The sequence below is a fragment of the Polyodon spathula genome, chromosome 7, assembly GCF_017654505.1.
Source record: "Polyodon spathula isolate WHYD16114869_AA chromosome 7, ASM1765450v1, whole genome shotgun sequence".
NCBI lineage: Eukaryota > Metazoa > Chordata > Actinopteri > Acipenseriformes > Polyodontidae > Polyodon > Polyodon spathula.
In genome coordinates, this window is record NC_054540.1 from 27,250,426 (window position 1) to 27,275,059 (window position 24,634).

Genomic DNA, 24,634 nt, shown 5'->3' on the forward strand with positions numbered 1-24,634 from the left:
TATTTTTTATTTAATTGCTCTTCCTGCAGTGATTTAGAGGACATATCTTAAAGAAAGCCTGCTATTTACTCTTTAAGCAATTTCTAATATTTGTTCATCACAAAAGTATTGGCACCTTTACATTAAAAGTGTAAAAAAGTAACATTACCTTTGTCTGCGACTGTATGGGCCTGCAGTGTTTTTTTTTTTCTTTCTGTCCATATGCTAATAACAAATATGATCATCATGCAAGTTATAGTTCCCTATTTGGATAATTATAAAAGAAAATATTAATAATTTCACAACTGCCATAGTTTGAAATACCATTTTTATGCTGTGTGCTTGTCTTTGCCCAACTCACTGCAGGCTTGTCGTGAATTTGATGAGGCTGGTCATGGCATCATCTATAAAAAGAATTTGAGGGATATTCTATATCAATTCCTCATGCCCATCACAACCAAGGAATTTGACAAACTCTGGTCGAGGTGAGTTTATTTATTGTTTTTACATTGTTTTTTTTTTTTTACACTTAACCAGGGTAATCAGGGTGTTTCTTGCTATCTAGAGCTATGTTTATTTATTTTAAACATTTTGATTTAAAACATGTGGTAACCATACAAAGTGTCCAGAAAATGTTATCAATACCAGCAATCAAGAAAATATCATTTAAAGTGTAAAGTGGAGCAGGTACAGGTGTCTGTGTAGGGTATTTATTACCCATTAGATTTTTAAGTTGATAATTATTGGGCAGGGGTTATATTAATTTAGCAGACAGAACAATGTTCCCAGTGAATATATTTCTAATATCCAGTCAATACTATTCATTCTTAGTAGTATCTGTCAAAAAAACCAATAATCTGTGGATGTACTGATTTTGTTGTATTATATTAAGATATGATACCAAAGGGAAAGGCTACATCACTCATTCTGAATTCCTCGAGAAGTTAGGGGTAGAGCTAGCCCCTGCAGACAATGGCCCCAGCTTTCGGATTCCAGAGGAAAACAACAGAACCTTGTTGGAGCACAATACCAAACAGCAGCAGAAGCACAAGGAGATTGAAGTTATGCAGATAAACCAAACCAGGGCACTACAAGCAGCACAGATTGAACAAGAGCTCAAGTAAGTGGAGACTCGTTATACATATTTAAGAGTGTAGGCCTTGCTAAAGACACATTATTAATGTCATTCTTTTCTGCAGAGATAAATTCAGAGACAACTTCCAAGATTTCAGTAAAGCCTTTATCAAGTTGGACAAAAACAAGGATGGCTATATAACAGTACAAGATTTCTACAGGGTACTGCAGGAACACAGCTATCACTTGAGTGAAGACCAGTTCACGCATCTCCTTGACAGGTACTGTCAACTGTTTCATTTTATTTTTCATCTTTAGGTTATTGGCATTCATGACCACAAATCCAGTGAGCTGCAGGAAGGTAGAGGAAATACTATACTTTAGGGACTGGATTTACCCTTTAAAATCAAATTCAATAACGGAGAATAACTGGGGGAAAAAAGGAAATTACAAGGGCCACTTAAGTGTATTTACATATTATTCCAAATTATTAATTATGACTATTAAATGTATATTAAATTGAAACTAAGTAATGATTAAACCTTTGTTTAATTTTATAAACAAGTGTAGAATATCATAGATTGATCTTTACTTCAAATTAATTTTATGTAAATTTAATAAAATATATGTTATTCCCAAATCTTAGAAATTACTACCAATTATTTTTTTTACATTGAAACTGAAAATTGGGATGTATTTTCTGCATGCACCATAGACTTCAAGATCAGATGTTGTGCAGACAGGGACAGTGCAGTCTTCAGTTCCATGTGCATGTTTTCAACTCTCACTTTACTATACGAACTGGTCTTCAAAATTCTTTTCACGTAGGTCAAGAAAAGGCAGACAGACATTTAGTTCTTTCCTTAACCTCACTTGGTTAATAATGAACAAATTCTTACTTCAGAGCACCCATGGTTTGGAAGTCTAGTGGTTCATCATCTCTTTATTAAAGCAGATTTTTTAATCAGATCCTTTTTTTCAATTTATTCCTCAGGCTTGGCATCAAGACACATGATAGCAAACTGGCTTATTTCGACTTCCTGAGAGTGATTGATGATGGCAGAACTTCCAAGTATGGGTCCACACAAGTGCCAGTTGCTGAAGTGGAAAGTGAGATACCCATTTACCACAAGGCTTTAGAAGACATCAAGAAAAAAGTCACAGCTTCATTCGACAATCTGCAAAAGGTGGGTTTCTTTCTCCTTAGTCACAATCACAATTTCTGAGAATCATATGAAAGGAAAAAAATTCTAAAAACAATACCATTAATAGAGATATACATGTATGTTTAAATAAAGTACATGTTAAGCTAAAGTAAGATCCCTTAATGATGCATTTCTCTACAAGAAAGTGTATGAATAAAGCAGGGCATGAAACATAAAGCCAGCACCACTGTTAAAAACAATAATTTGCTTAATGTTGACCACAGCATCTTATCTGGCCTATGACCTAACGGAAAAAGTTGTGTTTCATCAATTGGATGAAAATCTATAGGTACAGGAACTCAGTGAATATGTTATCAATATGTTGTTAGACTGCATTATAAACTACCATATACTGTATCTACAACTGTAATGTAACTGTCCTGTTCTATCCCAGGCCTTTGCTGCCTTTGATAAGAAGAAGTGCGGAGCGCTCAAGCAGGAGGAGTTCCGAAGGGTGCTGGACAGTTTCTGTTTCAGGTTCTCAGACCCACTGTTCACTTACCTGCTGAGCAAAATAAAAATGAACAAAGACAACACAGTGGACTGGATTGATTTCATGGAAAGTTATAGTTTTCTAAACCACAAGGTGAGAACAGTATTGACCCAATGGTCTTTTATTACTGTACCAGCCACAAGTTTTCCAGCAGTTTGTTTAATGTTAAAAGTATTGACAAACCGTATTATTCTACAAAAATACCCCAGTGATGTAGAATAGTGGTGTCTTGCTGTGTCTTGCTGTGTGGCATGTTTGAGTATAATATGCAATCATCAGTTCATAGGGCACTTATATATTACATTTTTTCCAGAGTACAAATGAGTGCCTGGAAAAAGTGCAGAAGGCCAGCAAACCTTTAACAGCCAAGGCCTTGTCTATGACGGACATCCTGACCCGTATACATGAGGTGGTCTCTTCACGCCTTGAAACAATCACCAAGGAAATCAAAGATCTTGACTACGCGCAAATTGACGTCATTTCTAAAGAGGACTTCAAGAAGATTTCAAACCGGTATTTTATGTGTTTAACAGATGAGCAGGTATGTAAGAAGTTATTTTGTACAGAAGAACAAGGGTCTGAGTTTGGGCTGTTTAAAAATAAACAGAAAAGAAAATCTCACTAATAGTACGCACCTTTTTCATTTTCAGTTTGAGAACCTCTGGAATAGAATGGCAGTCAATAATTACGGAAATCTAGAATACCGTAAGTTTCTGAAGAGGTTCAGTGGAGATCCATGTAAAAAGCCTCAGAGCTCACCAGTAACAGAAAGACACCCAGGAAGTTCCATCAAAGTATCTCCTCCTGCTTCAGCAGGACTCCTGGAGAGGTCCGCCTCTCTCTGTAGGCGCCCGGAAACAGCTCCCTCTGTCCTCAGTCGCCCAAAGGTCAGAACCAGTTTAAAGCATCAGGATTTTTGTTAAAAAGTCTTATAGTGTGAGACAACAGAGCATGGGTTGCAATCCAGTTTTTACAACATGCCGAAATTCTGTGAGGAAAAAAAAAAGCAAATTCCAACCAGCAGTATGCTACGTTTTTAAAAAAAAACACTACGTAATATGTAGCATTATGATATGACTGCATACTAAGTCAGCTGTCCGTTTCTTATGTTCTAGTCCGTGGAGCAGGGAAATCGTCCATTCACAGCAGGGGGACGTACAACACCATTGCTGAACTGCGAGTCCATTGAGCAGAAAGTGAAGAGACAAGTGTGCCAGTCCTGGAAGAAGATCCACAAGCAATGTAGAGAGAGGGATCCTGAAGGACGAGGTGAAATCAGTGTCTCTGATTTCTTAGGTAGGATTCTCTAACCAAGGTGTAGTATAGAATGAAAAGTGAGGTTAGCAATCCAGGGACCTCCTGGTAATGAGATGTATATCAATGGTTTCTCATCCTGGTTAATTAATAATAGGTTTAAGTAAATAGGTTTTTACTAAGCTGGTTGCAACCTGTGCTAATCTATGAGAGGTCAGGTAAAGAAGTATCTTAATTAGAATTGGAAACCCTTACCCTGACCCAATCACTTTACAATAATACAAGTTTTGTAGACCCAGGGCCTTATTCACTAAACTTTTTAAGGAATGTTTTGTTAAGGACTTGTTTTCTTGAACAACAAAACAACTGAAACAAATAAATGTCAGGAAAAAGGATGATTTTGTATTTGTCTAATTTTAGCAATTTTGGAGTATGAAATATAGGAATAAACTCAACAAAATGCTGACATCAGTAGCGGCTACTGACTTTAATAAGTGGGAAGGCTAAATAAATATGAGTGATGTCATTTTTTAGAAAAAATATTTTACAGTTCGTGGAAGATTTTTTAAAACACTGTAGCCCACAGAAATCCACTGAGAAGATGAAGAGCCGGTTTGAAAAACCAAACAGCGAATACCCGCAGTCAACCATTTCGTTTTTTCATAACATGAGCAATTAAAAAGGGAATTTTGCTTTGGTCCTCCCTGTTGAAGAAGGTCCAGTTTAGGCTTTGGATGACTTTTTGAATTGTTATTTTTTATTTTAATTTTTTCCTCAATTGAAAGCGAGGAAAATGGCATATGAATTAAGAAATATCTACAACGTACTATATGTAAATCAAAACTTAAGCAAGTAGCCACACGTGACCTAATCTGCCTGGCAACAGATACGTCAAGGTTAAATCTAATTATGAGTGGTAGAGGCTAGCCGCAAACTTGCATCGTGTAGCCAATATAAATACATTCAAACTTGACAGACAGAGGGGTATTGCAGGTTGAAGACACAGAATCCCACCCATTTTGAGGCTACATTGGCCAATAACAATACAGTTGACCTTGTATTACACGTAGGCTTAGCTTCCCTAGCCTCTGACGAGCCGCCACTGGCTGACATCCTTTCTTCCATTTATCTCTTGGCGCTGAAGTTGATCAATTGTGTTAATTTTCTTTTTTTTATTATTATTTTAACAGCTGTAATGGAAAAGTTTGAGACAAATATGACTCCGGATGAGTTTGAACAGCTGACTTTGAAGTACAACATTAAAAACAATGGCAAGTTCTCCTACCCTGAGTTTCTCCATCATTTTGTACTCACACTGAAGCCACAAGATGGCAGCCTGCTTCAGAGGATGAAGATTCCTCAGCCCCGTAAAGCGGTATGGAAATTAACAACTAAAACTGTTCAATAAACACAGTAAAACTATTACAAAAGAGAGGGCCTTCCTGGATAAACATCAGCTCTTTAGCCAAGTATTGTATGACTTTTCTAACATCCTCGCTGCTCCTGCTGGCTCGTAAGTGATGAAGATTCATGTCATTATTATTTAAGGTGAGTCCTGGGAATCGAAGTAGCCAGTTTCTGGATGCCATGCTTACAATCCAAGGGCAGGTCCTACAGTGCTGGAAACCAATGAGACGTCATTTCAAAGCCTTCGACGAAGGAGTGAGTGGCTACATCTCTGTACATGATTTCCGGCAGGTACGACAAAATCTTTCACTGTGTGCAGAATATCATGTTTTTATCCTGCGGCCAGCAAAACCAGTTAGTCTCTATTTAAAGTTACCACATGCAACCCTTTCATTACGACTGTTGAGTAGGCATCTTGTGAGGTGTTGCTATAACGCTTGGTACTTTCTTATGAGACATTTGTTTTATTTGTACATCTTCAAATAAATATAATTAGCTTTAGATTTAAGAGTAATTTCCTGATCTGGGGGGTTATTTTCTGGCAACATAATAAAATAACTAGATGGTTTCAACTGGATTGCTTATTTATTTAATGATACGCTTACAGTAGTCTTGCAGTCTCATAAAATGACCAAACCTGCATCTTTTTTTCTCCTTATATTTTTTACAGGTACTAAGAAAGTACAGTGTGAACCTGTCAGAAGAAGACTTTTTCCATATTGCTGCATTCTACGACAAGAAATTGAATGGCAAAATATCCTACAATGATTTCTTAAGAGCATTTTTGAGATAAGAACTGCAGCTTAATTTGAGATTTATTTTTATTTTTATAAATTTGACACAATGATACGGTGATGTTTTCTTTAATTAAATTAACATAATGTTATGTTTGAAAAAAATGCAATGCTATTTACAAACAGCAGAAGGAAGTGTTGAATAAAAGGCTGTTGTGCTGTGTTAATGGGCTGCATTCCTGCAATTTTGTCCAATATTTTCATTTCATTGTGTATTTATGATTATTTAAAAAACAAGCTGTACTTAATTGCCACAATCATTACTGCTGAATAATTATTTTATCTAAATAAATGAGTGTATTTTAATACTGTCATTTTTTTATGACATTTCCAATACATCACATTTTTCTTATTGTTTCTTCAAATTTCTAAGATCATCTACAAAAATGTGATGCAATAGCACAAGCCATCCACCAACACATGCAGGTGTCAGTACCAAGAAAAAGTGGGGAACCATGTCTTACATTAACATTATTACAATAAACAAGTAAAACAAATGTTTACCATTACCTACGTTTGCTATGTGCAGAATTACATTTAATACATTTTAGGCTGTGGTTCCCAATACATATGTTTCAATTGGTCTGCCAATAAAAGTCAGTGCTGTGACATATTGTTCTCCAACACTGGTCCTGGAGAGCCCCTATCCTGCAGGTTTTACATGTATCTTGACATCATCAGTGAACATCTGTTAATCTTGACTAATTAAGCCAATAATTGGTGCAACTAAGTAACTGAGAACTAAGGTTGAAATGAAAACCAGCACACACAGTAGCTCTCCAGGACCTACGTTGGAGACCCCTGCGTGTGTATTCACAGATTTTGGCACCACTGAGTATTTTTACATTTAAAAAATGACATGTTTTGGTATCTAAATTAGACCATGCCAGAAAATACTGCCTTTTGTAAACACGATCATGTATCTACTTTAACAGGTACCATTCTTTTCTAGCATATTTATTGGATTACAGATTACTGTGTAGTAGAATACTCTTGTACCTTGAGGCCTGCATTACCTCCACACCTAGTTTTCCCTTCAGCAACTCAACTGCTCACTACATTGTGAAATAATCTTAAAATAATTACCAAATATTCCAGTTATAGGAAAAGGGAAAACACTTTTATTAAAACAAATTGCAGAAGTGATATAAATAAAATCATGAAAATAGTGATGTACTTTAAAAGCATAAAAAATACACACAACTGGGAACATTTTGAAAAATTCATACCTGTGTACAGTTGCTTAAAGCAGTGTACATGGCTTAATATTACATCAAAGACCAGCACCATACAGTAAGTTTTCTAACGAACTGGATCCAAATACAACAAAAGCAATGCAAACAACAAGTCACTGTTATGATGCATAAGATAATAACAGATTAAACACCATTGACAAGATTATTACAATCATGCTCAATTATATTTATATTTGTTTAACAACTATCAAAACATAAGTGCTTAAGTCTCTTCCTACAATTAAATAAGTGACATTTTAAAATGATTTCCTCATAAATAGGATATTGTTGTGGAGCTATTTTTTTTTTTTTCCAATTACACTTGCCCCATTATTTTATTACATGCTTAGGAAAATACTTTCCCCAAAAATGTTAACAGCAAACCAAACATATTTTCTTGTGAAACATTTTGTTCATAGGATTGCACTAAAAGTAACATGACAAAACTACTACTGTTAGGTGCAAAAGTCTAACGTTTACATTTTAACCACCAAACACAACCATAAAACAAAACCACCATAAAAAAAAAAAACAACCTAAAAATAAAAACATGTCTTGGGTATTGTCGGATTCAATATGCACTAAGATAACATCTCCACTGAGGAATGACAGGGCTGGTGTGGAATTGAACCAGCCAGTGAGGGGATAAAACAGTGATAAAGCACAGAGCACAAGATGGCTTCAGTTTAAATCTGGGTCCTGCGCATCACTTCCAGTAGGTATTGTGTAGCACAATAGCCAAATTGTGCCTATAAGACAATATGTGGTCCCACAATCCATTTGCTAATAGTAAGACTTTAAAGTGCCTTCAGTTTTGTTTTTTTTTTAAAACTGCTTTATTATGTATATATGCCATTTGTGTTATACCTGCTTCTAATTATCATCCAACCGTGCAATCAGCTGTCATTTTCTGCAATATCTGTCTTGGGGGGGGGGGGGGGGGGGGGGGGGGGCCTGCTTATTCTCAGCAGATGTTACTAATTAAAATTATAAATAAATAAAAACAAATAATGAAAAACAAACCCTTGCAAGCTCTATAAAACTGGAATATTTTTAAACATAAGATGCAATGTAAATATATGTACAAATACTCAAACTCCTGATGTAAAGCTGCTGTTCAAAATGCTTTCATTGTGAGGTAATCAGTTTACTTCTTAGAGTTCAGAAAAGGTAAATAACTTGTTGTCGTGAAGATTCAAGGTGTGAAATTATTGAAGCCTATCATCCCCTAAGTCTGACTAAAGGAGTATGGTCATCTCTAATTACCAGGTACTTCAACCTCAATAATTGTAAAGGTGTATTAATAACAATACATAACAATCCTTGTAAAGTAAAGCAGTTTATTGAATACAGAATAGCTAGATAAATAGAGTAGTGAATCAGTAATGCAGTTCACAAAGTTACAGAATGTAGTCAAACAATAAAAATAATTAAAGGGTAAATCAAACAGTAAAACAGTTTAACATCTTGGAGTACCTCAGTCTATTGTAATGTTATGTGAACCTGTTTATACTCATCAAACCAGTTCCTTAGAAGTTGGTTGAGGATTAGGTCCTGTAACAGTGGAGCGGGAACAGTGGTGAGATTGTCTATGCACCTCTGTATCTTTGCTTTCTGTGAGATTGTTATTGTATCCAAGGTCACCAGCTAACAGTTGGAACACAAATCCACTGTAACTTTAAGACAGAGCAGTGGGGTGAAACTCAAGAGGCAGAGAACGTTTTGTCGGTTCCAGTTTAGTTTTATTTGGTCCACTTTGTCAATCAAGCATTTTCTTTTGAAAAGAAGTCCCAAACTCATTCTCTCTTGGGTTCATTATTCCAATTAACCCTCCTTTAACTAAAGATTGACATCAGTGCTCTCCACTTTGTTAATGGAGGGTCCTTACTTTTATACCCCACGGGTGGGGTCTCAAAGGTAACTTTATTGTCCAATAAAGTTGCAGGTTTCCATATGATGTTTTACACAGTTACTGCAAAGCTTAATATTCAAGATACTGAACCTTATGGTTGAAAAGAGAGTTTAAGAAATGTTATACAAATTAATTGCTTGTCAAAACATGGTCCCATGTTTAGACATAGCGGCTCCAGTTTTCAAAAACACCTCTTAAGACGACCATAAGTAAGAAGTAATTTGTCTTCGGACCTTACATATAGATTAGATCACAAAATACATGTGATAAAATGTTCCATAAACATTTATTAAACTCATCACAGTAACATTACCAACAATTTAAAGCCCAGTTACTTTTTTTTTGAGGTGCTGGCAAAATCCTCATTTTTGAAGCTTAATATACCTTTCATTATCATGTAGTACTAAATGTATGGCCAATGTCATACTTACAACATTATTATATCACGATATTATTCCAGCAACAAAATATAAATCCAGATTGGAGGGTGAACATAGTTTCCTCTTTTAAATAAAGTAAATAAAAAAAAAAGAAAAAGGTGCTTTTATTATCATGTGCTTCTTGGGGTGGGCATGTCGAACACTATTGGTGGGTTCATGGGTTGAAAGTTCACAGTGCACGCTGATGCATTCACGTAAGTTGTAGCACCATCAGTCATTGCCCCATAACCTGCCAAAAAAGGTTTTGCATTCAGTTTCACCAGTTTATTTTTAAATAGTTGGAGTTTTCGAATTTATTTATCTATTTATAGAGAACGTCAACTTAAACGCCATTAACCAGCAAGTCAAAGTCCATTAATAATTATCAGATGATGTGATGCACCAAAATCACTGTTACTGAAGATATTAAAATCTGAGATCCGCAAAATGAAATGCATTTTCACATCATGAAATTTACAAAAATCTATAGTAAATGATAGATCACAGTTAAAAGTATTATCAATACAATCTGAGTTATCTAATTGAAATCAGTATATACTGTACCCAGTGTATAGATGTAAATAGACATTTGGCTACATTTATACTACATTAGTCAATTTAGAAGGTTGCTCTTACCTTCATGAATGTGCCCAAAAACATGAAGTTTTGGTTGTACCCGTTTCTGTACAGTATTCAACAACTCCATACAGCCTACCCTCTGCATTTTTTTGGGAACCCAGTCCAGGAAACCTACAATAGCAAAAAGAGGTTAAACTGATGGGAAAGCTTAATGAGGACAGCTTTTGTTTGCTTTGTGAGACGAAATAAAAAATGATGTTTCAAACACGACCTACGCTTTACACACATATAAGCACTGCTATGACAGGTCATTTAAATAATGTCCACTAATGTCCGTACTGTTCATAGTGCCAAGTTTTTCCCAAACTTCTACTCTGTGAGAATTAAAAATTTCCAGTGAATTTGAAGCGAGTTTGCTGACACAGATTCTCATCCAGACATGCCAATACATTTCCAACCTAATTTCATGGTAAAAATGGTACTCTAATTTATGGAATTCAAAACATTGGGAAAATAATGGGAAGAAAATGCTCAGCTGTTTACTTTTGAACTAAATTAAACATGTATGCTAAAAACATGTTTCTATTTTGCATGCATTACCAGCCTTTTGAAGCTTCTCCATATGTCCAAGTTTTATAAAAGAGCTTATTCTGAACACTTGGCTAAACAAACCTGAAAGTAATTTCTTGCACTTAGCACTCAGCTGCTAAAGCGATGTTCTGCTCAAACAGCAAGCAACATACTAGACAGTGTAACTGCCTTTATTACTGCTGCATCTAATAAGAAACCCTCTATTTTTCTAGCACTGGGGTTGAAATAATAGTGAACCAGGTGGGAGGTTTGGTTCAACATTGTACTTACCCAGTGGTGGTCCATGTGTTACAAGAATATCTGTGCCATCAGGGATTTGGTTCCACTTGTCCAAAAGAGCTTGTCCCCGGGGAAGATTAAAGCCCCACCCGTAATACCAAGGCTGCCTGTCTCAGGATTAAAAAAAACAAGATCATTACATTTTTCAAATTTTTAATAAGGATGGTCATGTCAATTCTTTAACTTCCTTTGCAGTCAGGTACCCCAGAGAATATGGACATATTTTTATGAAGGAGTGGGAAGGAGTGAAAAGGAATATTTACATGCATTTAGCCTCACAGCACTACAATTCTGTCAGGGTTACACCCTTCTGTTCTGTTTATCCCATTAAATATTTACGCTGTTTAATAATGCATTGTTGGACCTATAAAAATCTCACAAGTTGGGACACATAATATCTTCAGTGTGTGAATGAGCTAAATGAAGCTATAAGACGAAATGGCAATTACTTTTCAAAAGCATGTATTTCCTTAATGAATTATAAACTAATCAAGTATGCAGTTGTCAAATGGCTGCTTTTGGGGTACTCTACACAGACAACACATTAGAATATCACAGTACTGAAAACCACATTCAGTCTCCAATCTCCCTCAAGACCCAGGCTAATGAATCTGCAATCTTGCAAGATATTACACTCCCAGCTAACAAAATGCACATTTATCACTTGTATTAGTTTATTGCTAGGTTATTTATTGATCCGGATTTTCTAATTCACATCAGAATCACAGTAATTATAATTAATAGGAGTGACATGTGCCGCCACCTGATGGCAGACCCCAGGTATTAAAAACTACTCATTTTAAAAGCTTATCATTTTTTATAGGTATTGTTCAATTTCATATGGGTAGGTACGTACTCATTTTAGAAAAAAACTTCAAACGCTACTGAATTAGAAACAGGATATACCATGTTCTTTCAAAAATGGTACAAAAGCAGGTCACATTTATAACCCAGAACAAGCCCCAGGCAATGAGACAGATTATGAATTAATTTTTACAATCAAATATTTAAATGGGGCCATTACAAGGTTATGTAGACATCAATGTCTGGTACAGCTTAAAAATCAGACCAATGCCAATGATTAGCTACATTTTTGTCTGTCTGGTGAAGTTGCCGTTTCAGTTCTAAAAGGGCGTGTATGGCGCAAATGTCACCTTGTAGACAAACAGCTCCCAGTTCAGTCAGTTGATAACTAACTGCAGAAAAAAAGGTGCTTGGTGCATTGTTTTATATTGTCCAAAAAATTGATTATACATACAACAAGCTTTACTGGCAGTGTAGAAATGAACATCAGTTACAATTCTACTTCAGAGCCATCTTTCATGCCGATGTCATGCACTCTTAGCACTGAGTTGTACATGTAAGCGTTAGGCCTAACACATAAGACTTAATACTGATCATATATTCTATCAATAGCATTGCAGGGTTTGTCCTGAACTACTGGACTGTATCTAGGGAGACTTTGAGAAAACAGAAGGTAACTACAGCAGATATTATATAAGGACTTTTTCATCCAACAGATGTTTCTATAATAAAAGAAAACATAATTAAGACTTGGATCGCTTTTCAGTTAGGGATTACAAACATTCTTGTGAAAGCAACTCTACATTCATTAATATTTCACATCGCCTCAGTTGATAAAGCAAAAGTTGTTTGAAAATGATGCCTCATCAAACTTAAATCTGTTTTTTGTTACCTAATCAGTATCAGTTTATAATATGGCTTTAGAGTAACTATGACCCCACAACATGCTCATTCTATTGCTACCCATGTGTAATTAATGGCATCATCTGAAGGGCTTAACTATGGTATCCTATTATGGACAACATCTACCATAAATGAATAATACATTAGTTTATGTATGCCAAAATGTATACTACATTCATATTTAATGTTCTTTGTTAACATTTTAATGGAATAATTTTAAAAGGAACTTTCAATCAAAGTTAATAAAGTGCTAGCGCACTATTTTTCAACATATTTCACTCTAAGTACATGCTGAATATTTTAAGATTCTGAATTACACAGTTGGTGTTTTAGGGCACACCCACAGAGACACATCCATGGATTTCATTTCAATGTACAGAAAGTGTCGCATTTTAAAACGTACATGTGCATAATCGCGAAATGGCAGCTACCTAAAATAAACTCACTTAATTCAATTTTGCACAGTGGAAAGGATGTTGATACCAAAACACTATTTTATCTAAAGCCCTGCAAAATTTCAAATGATATCTAGCAAAGACTGTGCTTTGTCACACAAGATTAGTTTAAAAGCTCTGCCATCAGCAGGCATGATCTAACCCCTGCTTATAAAACTTTCAGAAGACTCCCGCAGGGTGCATCTCATTCCTACTATCTTTCTTTAAAGAACAAAGAAGATAATTAAGTCAAACAAGTCAGATCCTCATTCAAAATGTGGACCTGTATATGCTGATCCTGTCCGTCTGTCTGTCTCTCACATTCTATATGGTGAACATGATAACTCCCTTGACACTGAAGTTGATTACTTGTTATACATCTTCTTAGCAGTCAAACAAAATCTCCATTGCATTTCTCCTTATTTTAATATTACACCCTAGCAAGTGAAAGCTGATCTGTGCCCAGTGTGCGATTTCAGAACCCTCTGTACTGTATGTGTGTGCGCTGGTTCTGTGAGATAATGGGGCCCCATGTCTTGTCTGATACAGAACAGAGCAGCTGAAGTAAAACAGCTGTCACTTTTCTGCACACATTTGATTTTTGTTCACTCGCTGCTATCCCTTTAAGATTTACCCCATAGCTACCCTCAATTAAAAAAGTAAATGTTCTCTAGTGTTTTACAAGTACAGACAGAGATCATTATCAGATTTTCAATGTCTGCTACAATCCAGGGCTGCATGTCTTTTTTTTTACTCATAACATCATCACACTATTGTGGGACAGCATAATGATCCTGCACTTTGCGTTAGTGTTTTACTGTGTTTCAATAATGACCTATGATCCCAAACAAATATCCCAAGGTTGGTTGTTAGACCTTCCAAGTTAGAAGTTAATTTTAATGCTGTAAAGTTCTGCAGTCTTTGTTAGTTTGGTACATAATTCAAAAGCACTTAGATTAAACGGTGTTCATAAAATACACCTTTCAAGAAGACAGAGATATACCAGAGATGACTAGTATTCAAAGTTGTAGGGGGGCTCCTGAGTGACACATCCAGTAAAGACAGTCCGGAGTGCAGGATGTGCCCTAAAGCTTGAAGACTGACAGCTTGAATCCAGGCTATGCCACTGCCGACCCCTTTGGCTGGCTGGGCACATGCAGACCTGCCTGTGTGTAATTCAGAACTGTAATGGTTTCATGGCAGGCTTGCAGAGCGGACAAAAAGCAGATGGCTGACGGCACACGTTTTGGAGGACACGAGTGCTCGATTACATCTCTCCTGAGTTAGGTCAGGAGTTGCAGTGGTGAGCCGGGTTGAATAATTGGGCTTTCCAAATTTCAGGGATAAAATCGGGGGTAAAATAATTTGCGATTCCAATTTAAAAAAAAAAAAAAATTGTAATGTAATGCACTTTGTTCGAGTTCAGTCTGCTGCTTCAGCGTTATTTATGTAAGTTCATTCTACCCCTGCAAAACATCTGGCCTTTGATTTTTAATTACATTGTTACATTTTTTAATTCTTATGCCTATAAAACAAATTCCTGTGGGGATGGATGCGTACTATGCCATTCCCCTGTGATAAACCATGGGTCAATGTACAAAATGAAAAGCGTTTGAGAAAATGACAATGTGCTATAAAAAAAAATTAAAAAAATAAAACTTTCAAATCCAAGTTCTGAGCATTTATTCAGTATGTAGTATCTGTGCTGGGGAGCTTTACGTTTTAAAAGAGATGAGCAAAATATTTCACATCCCTTTTCTTACTTCTAATAAGCATTTGTTATATTATTACTAGCTTGAAGATCTTGTGATTCTTTGGGTGTTTTCGAGCCTTCCATTTGGATATACTGTATTGAGATATCTGAAAGTCCTGGGTGTTATCTTGGACCCCAAGCTTCCTTTTGCTTTTCATGTTAATTCTGTAATTAGAATAACTTTTTTTTATCATTTGAGAAATGCTGCCAAATTAAAGTCTGTGCTGGATAAGAGAGATGCAGAGATGTTGATACATGCATTTATAACTTCTTGTCTTGATTATTGCAATTATTTGTTTGTTGGTATACCTGCCTGTGACAGAGACTGAATAAATCTCTGAATAAATTCCCGATTTGTGAGGGCACTGTATAACCGGAGCAGAGTGCTCCGTAATGGATGGTATGGCAGTTCATTCCAGGGTCAGTCGGAAGCCGATCATCCAGGAAGGGGGCAGTGCCACGATACCAGAAGTCATCGCCTTAATGTGGTAGGCCATATGTCAGTCACGGATTGGAGGAGACATGATTGGCTGCACCACCGAAAGAGGGCGTGGCGAAGGGTATTTAGGGGAAGTGGCCACAGCAATCTGTTCCTTTTGATGTGGTTTCCACTAGGACCGAAAAAGGAAACAACCTACTCGTGAGTGACATGTTTTGTTTGTTTGTAACTGTATTTTTCTTTGCCAGGCGGCTAATATGAACCCTGTCGCAACTACTTCAAGCAGCCACTTCAGCGCTCTGGGATACCGAGGCATGAAGGGCGCTATATACAAATACATTTGTATTGTATTGTAATAGATTAAGGTTCCTGCTGCTTCCTGGTACAGTACCTAATGCTTTCAAGAGCTGCAGTTACAACTCACTCCAATAGTCTAGCTGCAATCAGACCATGTACATTGCAAAGGTCATTGAATTAATCTGTCAAAGGGAAACTACAAACCCATTTGGTTTGCTTGTTAAGCAGAGCAGTTCTTCTTGGTTCAATCAATGTGTACTCTAAGGTAAGTCTTATTACCATAAAACAAGTTACACCTGTCACAGACATTCACTGGCAATAGAAAAGCATACAAATCAAAGATTTATATTCCTAAGCTCAAGTGAGTAAAAATAATTACTTTAACTTGACAAGTTTTGATCTTTTACTAACACAGCAATACTGAATGCCTTTTGATTAATGTTCAGTTACAGTGTGTTAAAACCAACTTAAAGAAAAAGAGAACAGATGATTCAATATTCAATTTCTTGTGTTCCGATGTGCTGTAGTAAAGTTTCTTGCTTTTTATGTGTGGAGGATGTGTTGTCACATAATATCTTAAGGAAAACCTGCTCAAGGTATGATAATTATTGATATTTTCTGTTTTTGTTTCACAAAAAGGAAATTCTACATCCCTGGTCCCTAGAGAGGACTAGCAAATCTCTTCCACTGTTAAATCAAAATCCAGTAATGTGTATCTCGCAGCAACCTAAAATGTCAAGATTTCCAGATACAAAAACTGATTTAGTGTAGTTTAAATAGGCTTGTCTCAAAGCAATCCGAAAAGCTTATCATTTCTGATGAACCCATTCATGCTTCGTATTGTCACTTTAATACAAAGCAGTTTTTAGGTCTGCAACAAAACTGTAGATGGAGAAAAAATGTACAAATAAAATAATAACATCTTACACCACTTTTCATAGCTTGAGAAATATAAAGAAATGTACAAAATGTATGACATAATCCATCCATTATCAACAGCCACTTAATCCTTTACAGGGTCGCGGTGAACCGGAGCCTAGCCCGGCGTACATAGGGTGCAAGGCAGGACTACACCCTGGATAGGACACCAGTCCATCGCAGGGCACCATACACACTGAGGGCAATTCAGAGTGACCAACCAACTTGACCAGCATATGTTTGGACTGTGGGAGGAAACCAGAGTACCTGGAGAAAACCCACGTGAACACGGGGAGAACATGCAAACTCCACACAGACAAACCCCCTAGGCCAGATTCAAATCTAGGACCCAGGTGCTGTGAGGCAGCAGCGTTAAGCACTACACCACAGTGCTGCCCTGCATGACATAATGACATTTTTAAAAGAAAGAACTTGCAATGATGCTGGACAGTGGCCATCTTAATGGTTACTGCTTTATTCATAAATATGTTCAGCTAGTCCAATTCCTAATTAGTCCCTAACCACAGCACATATAAAAAATAACGACCTACATGGGGAGGGCACTGTCATGCAGTGCCTCTCGACTCTTTTGATCATTCCAGTCTCAACTAAACAGCTACTGTTCCACCTTGGCGACCACAAGAGAGCAGATCTAGATTCAGAATTCATGAGAATGAGTCGTCGTCATGTTACATCTTACACTGGAGTGGTTTAGAATCGCTACTTGTCATATGAAACAGGCTTATACAGTATAATATGCATCACACAGAATATGAGAAAGAGTAATATATATAATTATACACACACACACACACACACACACACACACACACACACACACACATATATATATATATATATATAATATATATATATATATATATATATATATAAAACAAACTTTACATACATGGATGAAACAGGTTACTTTCATGTGACAGTATATGTGACAAAAAGAACAATAAATGGTAATGCCTTGGTAACGGTGTTTAGCCTGTTGTATTTACATGACTTGGAATATTTAGTATTAGAAATAGAATTATAATACTTCTATATCTGCATGTGACTGAGATAGCACACCTGCATGCAATAGGCTAACCTATTCAAGGGAATTCATCAAGAGACTGTTTCTGTATTACTGGCCTATTGTACAGCCTGGTTTTAAATTGCATAACTTATTTATCAATGTTAGCATATTACAGCTGTCCAGGACAATACATTCTGATTATAAATAATGACCAATTATAAGAAATAATGAAATATTTTTTCTTAGGGAGAAAAGAATCAAAGATGTTAAGATTTATTTTCAGAATTCTGAATTATTCTAATTGGTGGAATTGATTCATATGTAGTAATTCAATTATACGGTTATGTTTTTAATCCCGATGCTGCTCTTCTTTTGGTAAAACAAGTCTTTGTGTTTCTGTCCTGTTGTCTTTTAAAAGGCAAGTATGTTTTATATTTCAAATTCTACCTAATTCTGTCCATAAAGCTGTTGGAACCTTTTTTTTCTACAGAATGATGGTTTCCTTGACAACCGTGGCAAATCTTCCTTTTCTGAAACAGATGTCCCATTTAGTTGGAAATTAGAATGTGTAAAAACCCCAAGAGACAAAATTATTTTAAAGTTTGCTAGAACGCTGGCTATATTACGTGCTCAACTTGAATTTTAACCCATAAAGGGCTCTGATGGGTTTAACCTTACACCTCACAAGCACAAAGACTAGTAGGGTAATGACATACAGATTCAGTGCTGCAATCCAGTAGGAGCATCAGTGGGGAAGAACCGCTCCAGGGCTGTCAGAATAAAGGAACACAGATGAACTGAACATGAAAAAGTGAGGGAACGAGGTAAGAGAAACAGGTGGTGTCCCTCAAACTTGACTCTACCTATCAATCAGCTATAACTTTACATTCATCAAAATGAAACATGCATTGTTAAGAAGCATCTTCTCAATAGGATGACTTAGAGGACACAGACTTTAAAGCTGTTTAAATGAAGGGGTTACAATAATATTTTCATAAACATTACATGAATATTTTCATAAACCTTACATGTTGCACACTATGATTCAATATATAGGATCCACATGTGCAGTTTTTAATAGAGGCTCCTGATACAGCACATTGTTATTTAAAAAAAAAAAAAAATAGAGCTGGTACCATAATAACAGTCTTGCACTCGCCAGATTATTTAGGAAATTACCCCACATGGTCAACACTTTTAGTCAGGTCAGGGTGTTATGGATCAATTTCCATCGTTATATATGTGTTGTGCTGTATTGCCTTATGACAGCACTTCAGCCATCTTGCAATGAGGGCACGTTATGGATTTTTACTTCACAGTGGATTCAGCTTAAAGTGTTCCTAAGCAGGCAAACCCTTTTTTTGTATCCTTTAATAAAAAGATGTACTCATGCACAAGGGCAGCAGCAGCAGCAGCAGCAGCAAGCACGTTTTTAAAGACTGAGACCCTTGAGGGTTTTTCACAGGTAATTTAGAAGAAAAAAAAATACCGGAATACCGGAGAGAGATGTTTTTCAAGATCTACCGCTACAGCGACTCTGAATACCTATGTAGCTTTAGTCAGGGAATTTTATTTATAAAAGGCACCCCTTAAGAATTGCCAAAAGTATCACACTAAAGTAAATACAATTAATTAAGTTTAAAATGTATGTGACTCTTTCACAGATTTTTAAATATAAATTACGTTTTTGTACAGTAGTCCAAAGTAAAATTACAGTTAAAATGTAGCCCCATAAGTTAGCATTAAAGTATGTACAGTCTTTATGGAAAGTACTCATGACTTCAATGTAATGCATTTTACTCACATTTGGTTCTACTTATCAAATACGTGATAAATATCTAAATATCTATCTAGCAAAAATGATTGTGTTTGTGAAGTGCTGCGATGGCACACGACAGTGGGGTGGGGGTGCATGTGGAGCAAAACATTTAGAATAAGGTGTTTTCTTTAAGTTAGGCATGTATATATACCGATAGTATGCATTTGCGTCTTATACAACAATAACAAAGTCTGCATTTTTTTTATTGGTCCTCATGCGTACCTGCGTACCAGTTACGTGAACCCCTGTCTAAAAGGCTTTGTCTGCCCTGCCTGGCACTTGCAGCATCTGTAACCTCCAACACTGGGGCTACAAGTTCAGCATCTGCTTCCCTCAAACCCTGTAATCTTTCCCCTGTAAATTCAATATCCATTACAGAGAGCTATGTTGTGTAAAACACAAGAAGCCAAGAGGCTATTGCTAACCTTGTGAGGAGTGTACAGCAGTGTTCCCCCAGAGACATCCAAACATCAGAATCACATATTGAGGATTCCAAATGTTCGGTCAATTACAGTAAGCAGTAGCCTGTTGTCCCCTATCAACAGTCTCTCAGATAGTCATACTGCTGAAACGCAGCTGCTACCTGCGAATTAGCGTGGATAAACAAGTCATGAGCAGAGCAACGATAGTTTGCATACACGTTTGTGATGCAGTTGTTTGCATCACAGATCACACACTACTTGCATGTTGACAGAATAGGTCCCCTTAAGATTTACGTAGAGGTGCCTATTCTGAGTTGGTGCGCGTACTTTAGTGCTACAGGCAAGCAGTATGCTCTCCACATGTCTCCTTCCAGGTCAGCCTGAAGCAGTTGGCAGATGTCAGTGATTGTTTGTCTGTAGTGGCGAAATTGATGCATACATTGTGTGTCAGACAGGCTCAGAAAAGACAGACGACTTCTAAATATTTGGGTACGTTGTCTCCTCCATTCTTTGTCTGGCCATGTAGAAATTATTATTATTATTATTATTATTATTATTATTATTATTATTATTATTATTATTATTATTAGCAGACGCCCTTATTCAGGGCGATTTACAATTGTTACAAAATCACATTACAACGTACCACATTATAAAATATCCCATTAATCCAGTGCGCACTCCATATTTCTTTTATTTCTCTTTTCTCTCTCTCTCTCTTTTCTTTGTCTGCTTCCCTGGTAGTTTCACCGGTATTTATAGTCGACTGTGTAAATTGCACACAATTTAGACGTGGTTTTCAACATGTCTACTGAAACGCAAATGGTAACACTGCTGACATTTGTATTTAAAAAAGAACACTCCCCAACGCTAATGCTGATGCTAACTTGCCGAGTGGGCACAAAAACACATGGTGTAAATCACAGAGGTGGGAAAAGTTTGTTTGCCCACATGTGATCCTGATTCTGGTGCGCTAACTGTCCGCAAAACTGTCTTGCGATTGCCTTAGGGGTTTGAAAACTACGTTGCTAATTAGGGCTTGTAGTGTCTAAATTGGAGAGCAAATTACTTAGTGACCCAAAACCTTATCTGGAGCACTGACTACAGAGCCATGACTTCTTTTACTGCAAGAGAATCAAAAAGATGCAGGGATTGTGGTGTCCTTTGTGAAGTTAATGGAGACACCTTTGAGATCACATTAATAATGAGGAGGCCATTTAGAAAACGCAGAAAGACATTTGGACCTCGAGATGCCCCTTCCTCATTTCAACTGCCTTTTCAGACAACTGCCTTTTCACACACCGCCAGAATTGCACCATTGCTGTATCAGGTGCTGTAAGTATTCAAACACGATCTTGATTGTTTTGATATTTACTTAACTGGGGAATTATTCTCAACTGTTACAGGGAGCATTCCACAACAAGAAAGAGGATTTGTCTTATGAGTGTCATGGTGTACCCAGTTCATGTTCAATCCTGCAACAACGTGGATGCCGTCATCAAAATGAATGGCTATTGTGGAAACAAATGGCATTTCTGCATCAGAGAGCATGATTGATCTTAAGACTTCTTGTGAGTTGGATGGCTGACATCAGACCAGTGGCGGAGGAAGAGGAAGATGGGCCCCAGTACAGGACCTTATTATGGGCCCAAATCCCCAAATGTTAATTTAACCCTTATTTATAAACATCAAACATACCAAATCAAGTATTCAACTGTGGCAGGCTGGCGAGTGGATAGAGGCCCAGAGACAGACTGAAGTTCAAAAAAATAACTATTTTATTATAAATAAACAAAAATAAAGTGCACAAGGGCAAAATAACAGATACTCAAACACAAATAAAGCAAAAACAAAACTCACAAAAATAAAGTTTCCAGGCTGGGCAATGCCTTCACTGGATTTAGAAAATTCAAAAACCACAAAACAAACACCAACCTGCTTCCTCAGCTCCCTCTCCCCAAATGAGAAGCAGAGGCCTCCTTTTATATCAGGTGGCTGGGCGCTGATTGATCGTTAATCAACCTAATCAACTAATCAACCCCAGCCACCTGAACATAATAAACCCAGGCAGGTAGGGGAAGTTAACCCCATCCCTGACAATTTCTAAAGAGCAGAGCTTTGCTCTGCCACATCAACATTGAACTATTTTTAATTGTCAGAATGTTAGGATGTATGAAACAGTGAGAACGTTTTTTAAATCATAAACAAACAGGTTTAATCACTAACCTACCAGGATTTCCCAATTCTGCGATCACAGAAATGATTACAGAATTCACAATTCAGCACAGACATCTGCAGAAATTGTCTCACATAGGAAACTGTTTGTTTATTATTATTACTATTTTTAAATCAGAAATGCAGGCATGTTGATTTGCTGTAGTTTATTTTGGTGCCCGCTGCAGCACCCAACAGCTTCCGTCTGAACTACAGGATGAATCGTGCACACAGAATATAACTGCAAATGCCTGTGCTGAATAGTACCCCAAAACCTTCCATGAAGATGTGCCTTGTACCAGCCTCCGGGGGAAAAAGATAATTAATACAATAGCGATGCCTGTTGAAATGAGGGAGGATACAATCTGAATCACTGGCACAGCACACCGGCAGCTACAGTTATACAAATGTGTAACATCTGCAAATATAAAAGCGAAGGATATTATCATTGTTCAAAAATGAATAAATAAATAAATAAAAACTTTCGAACCCCTCCGGGGCCCTCTGAGTGCGCGGGCCCGAGTGCAGCTCCACCTGCTGCACCTGCTATTGCTCCACCACTGCATCAGACCAGGGAAATGAAACCAAAACAAGGAATGGCAGGGCAAAATAAAATAAAAGGTTTAAACAACAAAACACTCAGAAACAAAAGGGCAAGTTGCCTAACAAATAAACAATAAACAAAAACAAATAAGCATCGTGCTGGGGTAGACCCAGCACGCTTAGCAGTTGTCACTTCTATTATAATTTTACCTATTTACTCCACACTTGTTCTCCACTCTCGAACACACTCAACCTCGAACAAGCAAAGCTGCCAGCTTTTATATCCGTGACAGAGAGATTAACCAGCTATAACTATCTGATTATCCCTCGGTCACATTTTGCACGAGTTTAATAAGGACGCGTGACTGTCAGCTAATTAAATAATCAGTACTCGATCAGTCACACATCCTCATGAAGTTTTTACAAATAATAACAAAACAATACCATGGCGGACAACAAACAATAAATCAAATACAAATACTGGCTTTTCCCCATCATGTTAAAACCCCCAAAGTCTCGCAGAAAGTCTCAGGCCAAAAACAGGGGCTTCAAAAGGGCTCACTGGTGGCAATATGGGCAATGGCAAGGCTGACAGCATGGTGGTACACTCCAGCAGGCCACCCCAGGCAACGGAAAACAGGCAACTCTGGGTGGTGGCGAGCAGACAACCCCAGGCGACTGCAAGCAGACAACAGCAGCGGCAGCTCCAGTCCCTCCAACAGCGACAGATCCAGACCCTCAGGAGGTGAACTCTGGAGGGGAACCCCTGGCCATGAAGGCGGCAGCGGGAGCTCTACTTCTCCTTCATGTTCAGGCACTGGCGGCTGCCTTTTCTGGGGCTCTGGCCCCAGACTTGACAGCAGTGCAAAGGCTGTTGCTGGATTGAACACCACCCTGGATAATGACAGGCAGGCATCCCCAGGCGGTGTCGTAAAGGCATCCCCGGCAGCTGAAATGCAGGCACCCCCGGGCGGTGTCTTGGAGACATCCCCGGGCGGTGACTTGCAGACATCCCCAGGCGGTGACGAACCGGCATCCCCAGGCTCGGCCACCCCAGGCGGTGCGGTACAGGCAACCCCAGGCAATGCGGGACAGAGCAGGAGCGGTTCCTCCAAAGGTGAAGGCAGGTGCGGACCCTGGGGACGTGATGGCAGGAGGGGAGCCAAGAAGGCGGCCCTGGTTATGCCGGCGGAAACAGCATGCAGTCTCCCTCTAGCGCTGGATGAGAGCGGCAGGCAGTCCTCCCATGACGGTGGAGGTGGGAGCGGCAGGCAGTCCTCCCATGGTGGCAAAGGCGGGAGCAGTGTGTAGTCTCTTGGCAGCGAAGGCAGAAGCAGCGGGTAGTCTCCCACTGGCAGTAGAGGAAAAAGCAGCACCTAGTCTCCTTCCATCACTGGGGACTGATGCGGCTCTCCGTTGGTCACGGGGGACTGCTGCGGCTTTCCTTTGCTCGTGGAGGACAGATGTGGCTCTCCTTTGCTCGCTGGGGTAGACGTGGCTTCTCCCTCTTGCGTTGCAGACAGCAGGGCTTCTCGCTCTCGCGCTGGAAACAACGGAGCTTCTCCCTCTTGCACTGGAAACAGCGGCCGGGCTTCTTCTTGTGCTGCGAACTAGTGCTCCTCCTTCTCCTTCTCCTCCTGGATCGGTCAGTTGACCGCAAAGTGGCCCTACTCCCCACAGGTAGTGGACCAGTTCACAGCCTCAAGAACGCTGAGGTAGGCCTCCTAACTGCCCTTCGGTCGTCCCTCCTCCTCCTCTCTGTGGCGGGGACAGTTGATGACGGAGTGGCCGCCCTCCCCGCAGGAAGGGCACCAACTCGAGGCCTCAACGAGGCAAAAGT

The 24,634-nt window shown here is 38.2% G+C and overlaps 2 protein-coding genes across 2 annotated transcripts in view; one reads left to right on the forward strand and one right to left on the reverse strand.

Annotated features, from left to right (window-relative positions):
• Positions 1-6,493, forward strand: part of LOC121318465 (EF-hand calcium-binding domain-containing protein 6-like) — a 29,176-nt gene extending 22,683 nt beyond the window's left edge. The window contains exons 21-31 of the mRNA XM_041255172.1: positions 346-464; positions 872-1,099; positions 1,179-1,334; positions 2,048-2,240; positions 2,653-2,844; positions 3,065-3,292; positions 3,402-3,638; positions 3,867-4,047; positions 5,196-5,380; positions 5,554-5,703; positions 6,083-6,493. Coding sequence (XP_041111106.1) covers positions 346-464; positions 872-1,099; positions 1,179-1,334; positions 2,048-2,240; positions 2,653-2,844; positions 3,065-3,292; positions 3,402-3,638; positions 3,867-4,047; positions 5,196-5,380; positions 5,554-5,703; positions 6,083-6,205 — 1,992 coding nt within the window. The 3' untranslated portion in view covers positions 6,206-6,493. The remainder of the gene's footprint in view (positions 1-345; positions 465-871; positions 1,100-1,178; positions 1,335-2,047; positions 2,241-2,652; positions 2,845-3,064; positions 3,293-3,401; positions 3,639-3,866; positions 4,048-5,195; positions 5,381-5,553; positions 5,704-6,082) is intronic.
• An 899-nt stretch (positions 6,494-7,392) lies between these two features.
• Positions 7,393-24,634, reverse strand: part of mpped1 (metallophosphoesterase domain containing 1) — a 38,276-nt gene continuing 21,034 nt past the window's right edge. Inside the window, exons 5-7 of the mRNA XM_041255173.1 lie at positions 11,213-11,328; positions 10,409-10,522; positions 7,393-10,022 (exon numbers count right to left, since the gene is read on the reverse strand). Of these exons, the coding sequence (XP_041111107.1) occupies positions 9,904-10,022; positions 10,409-10,522; positions 11,213-11,328 (349 nt within the window). The 3' untranslated portion in view covers positions 7,393-9,903. The remainder of the gene's footprint in view (positions 10,023-10,408; positions 10,523-11,212; positions 11,329-24,634) is intronic.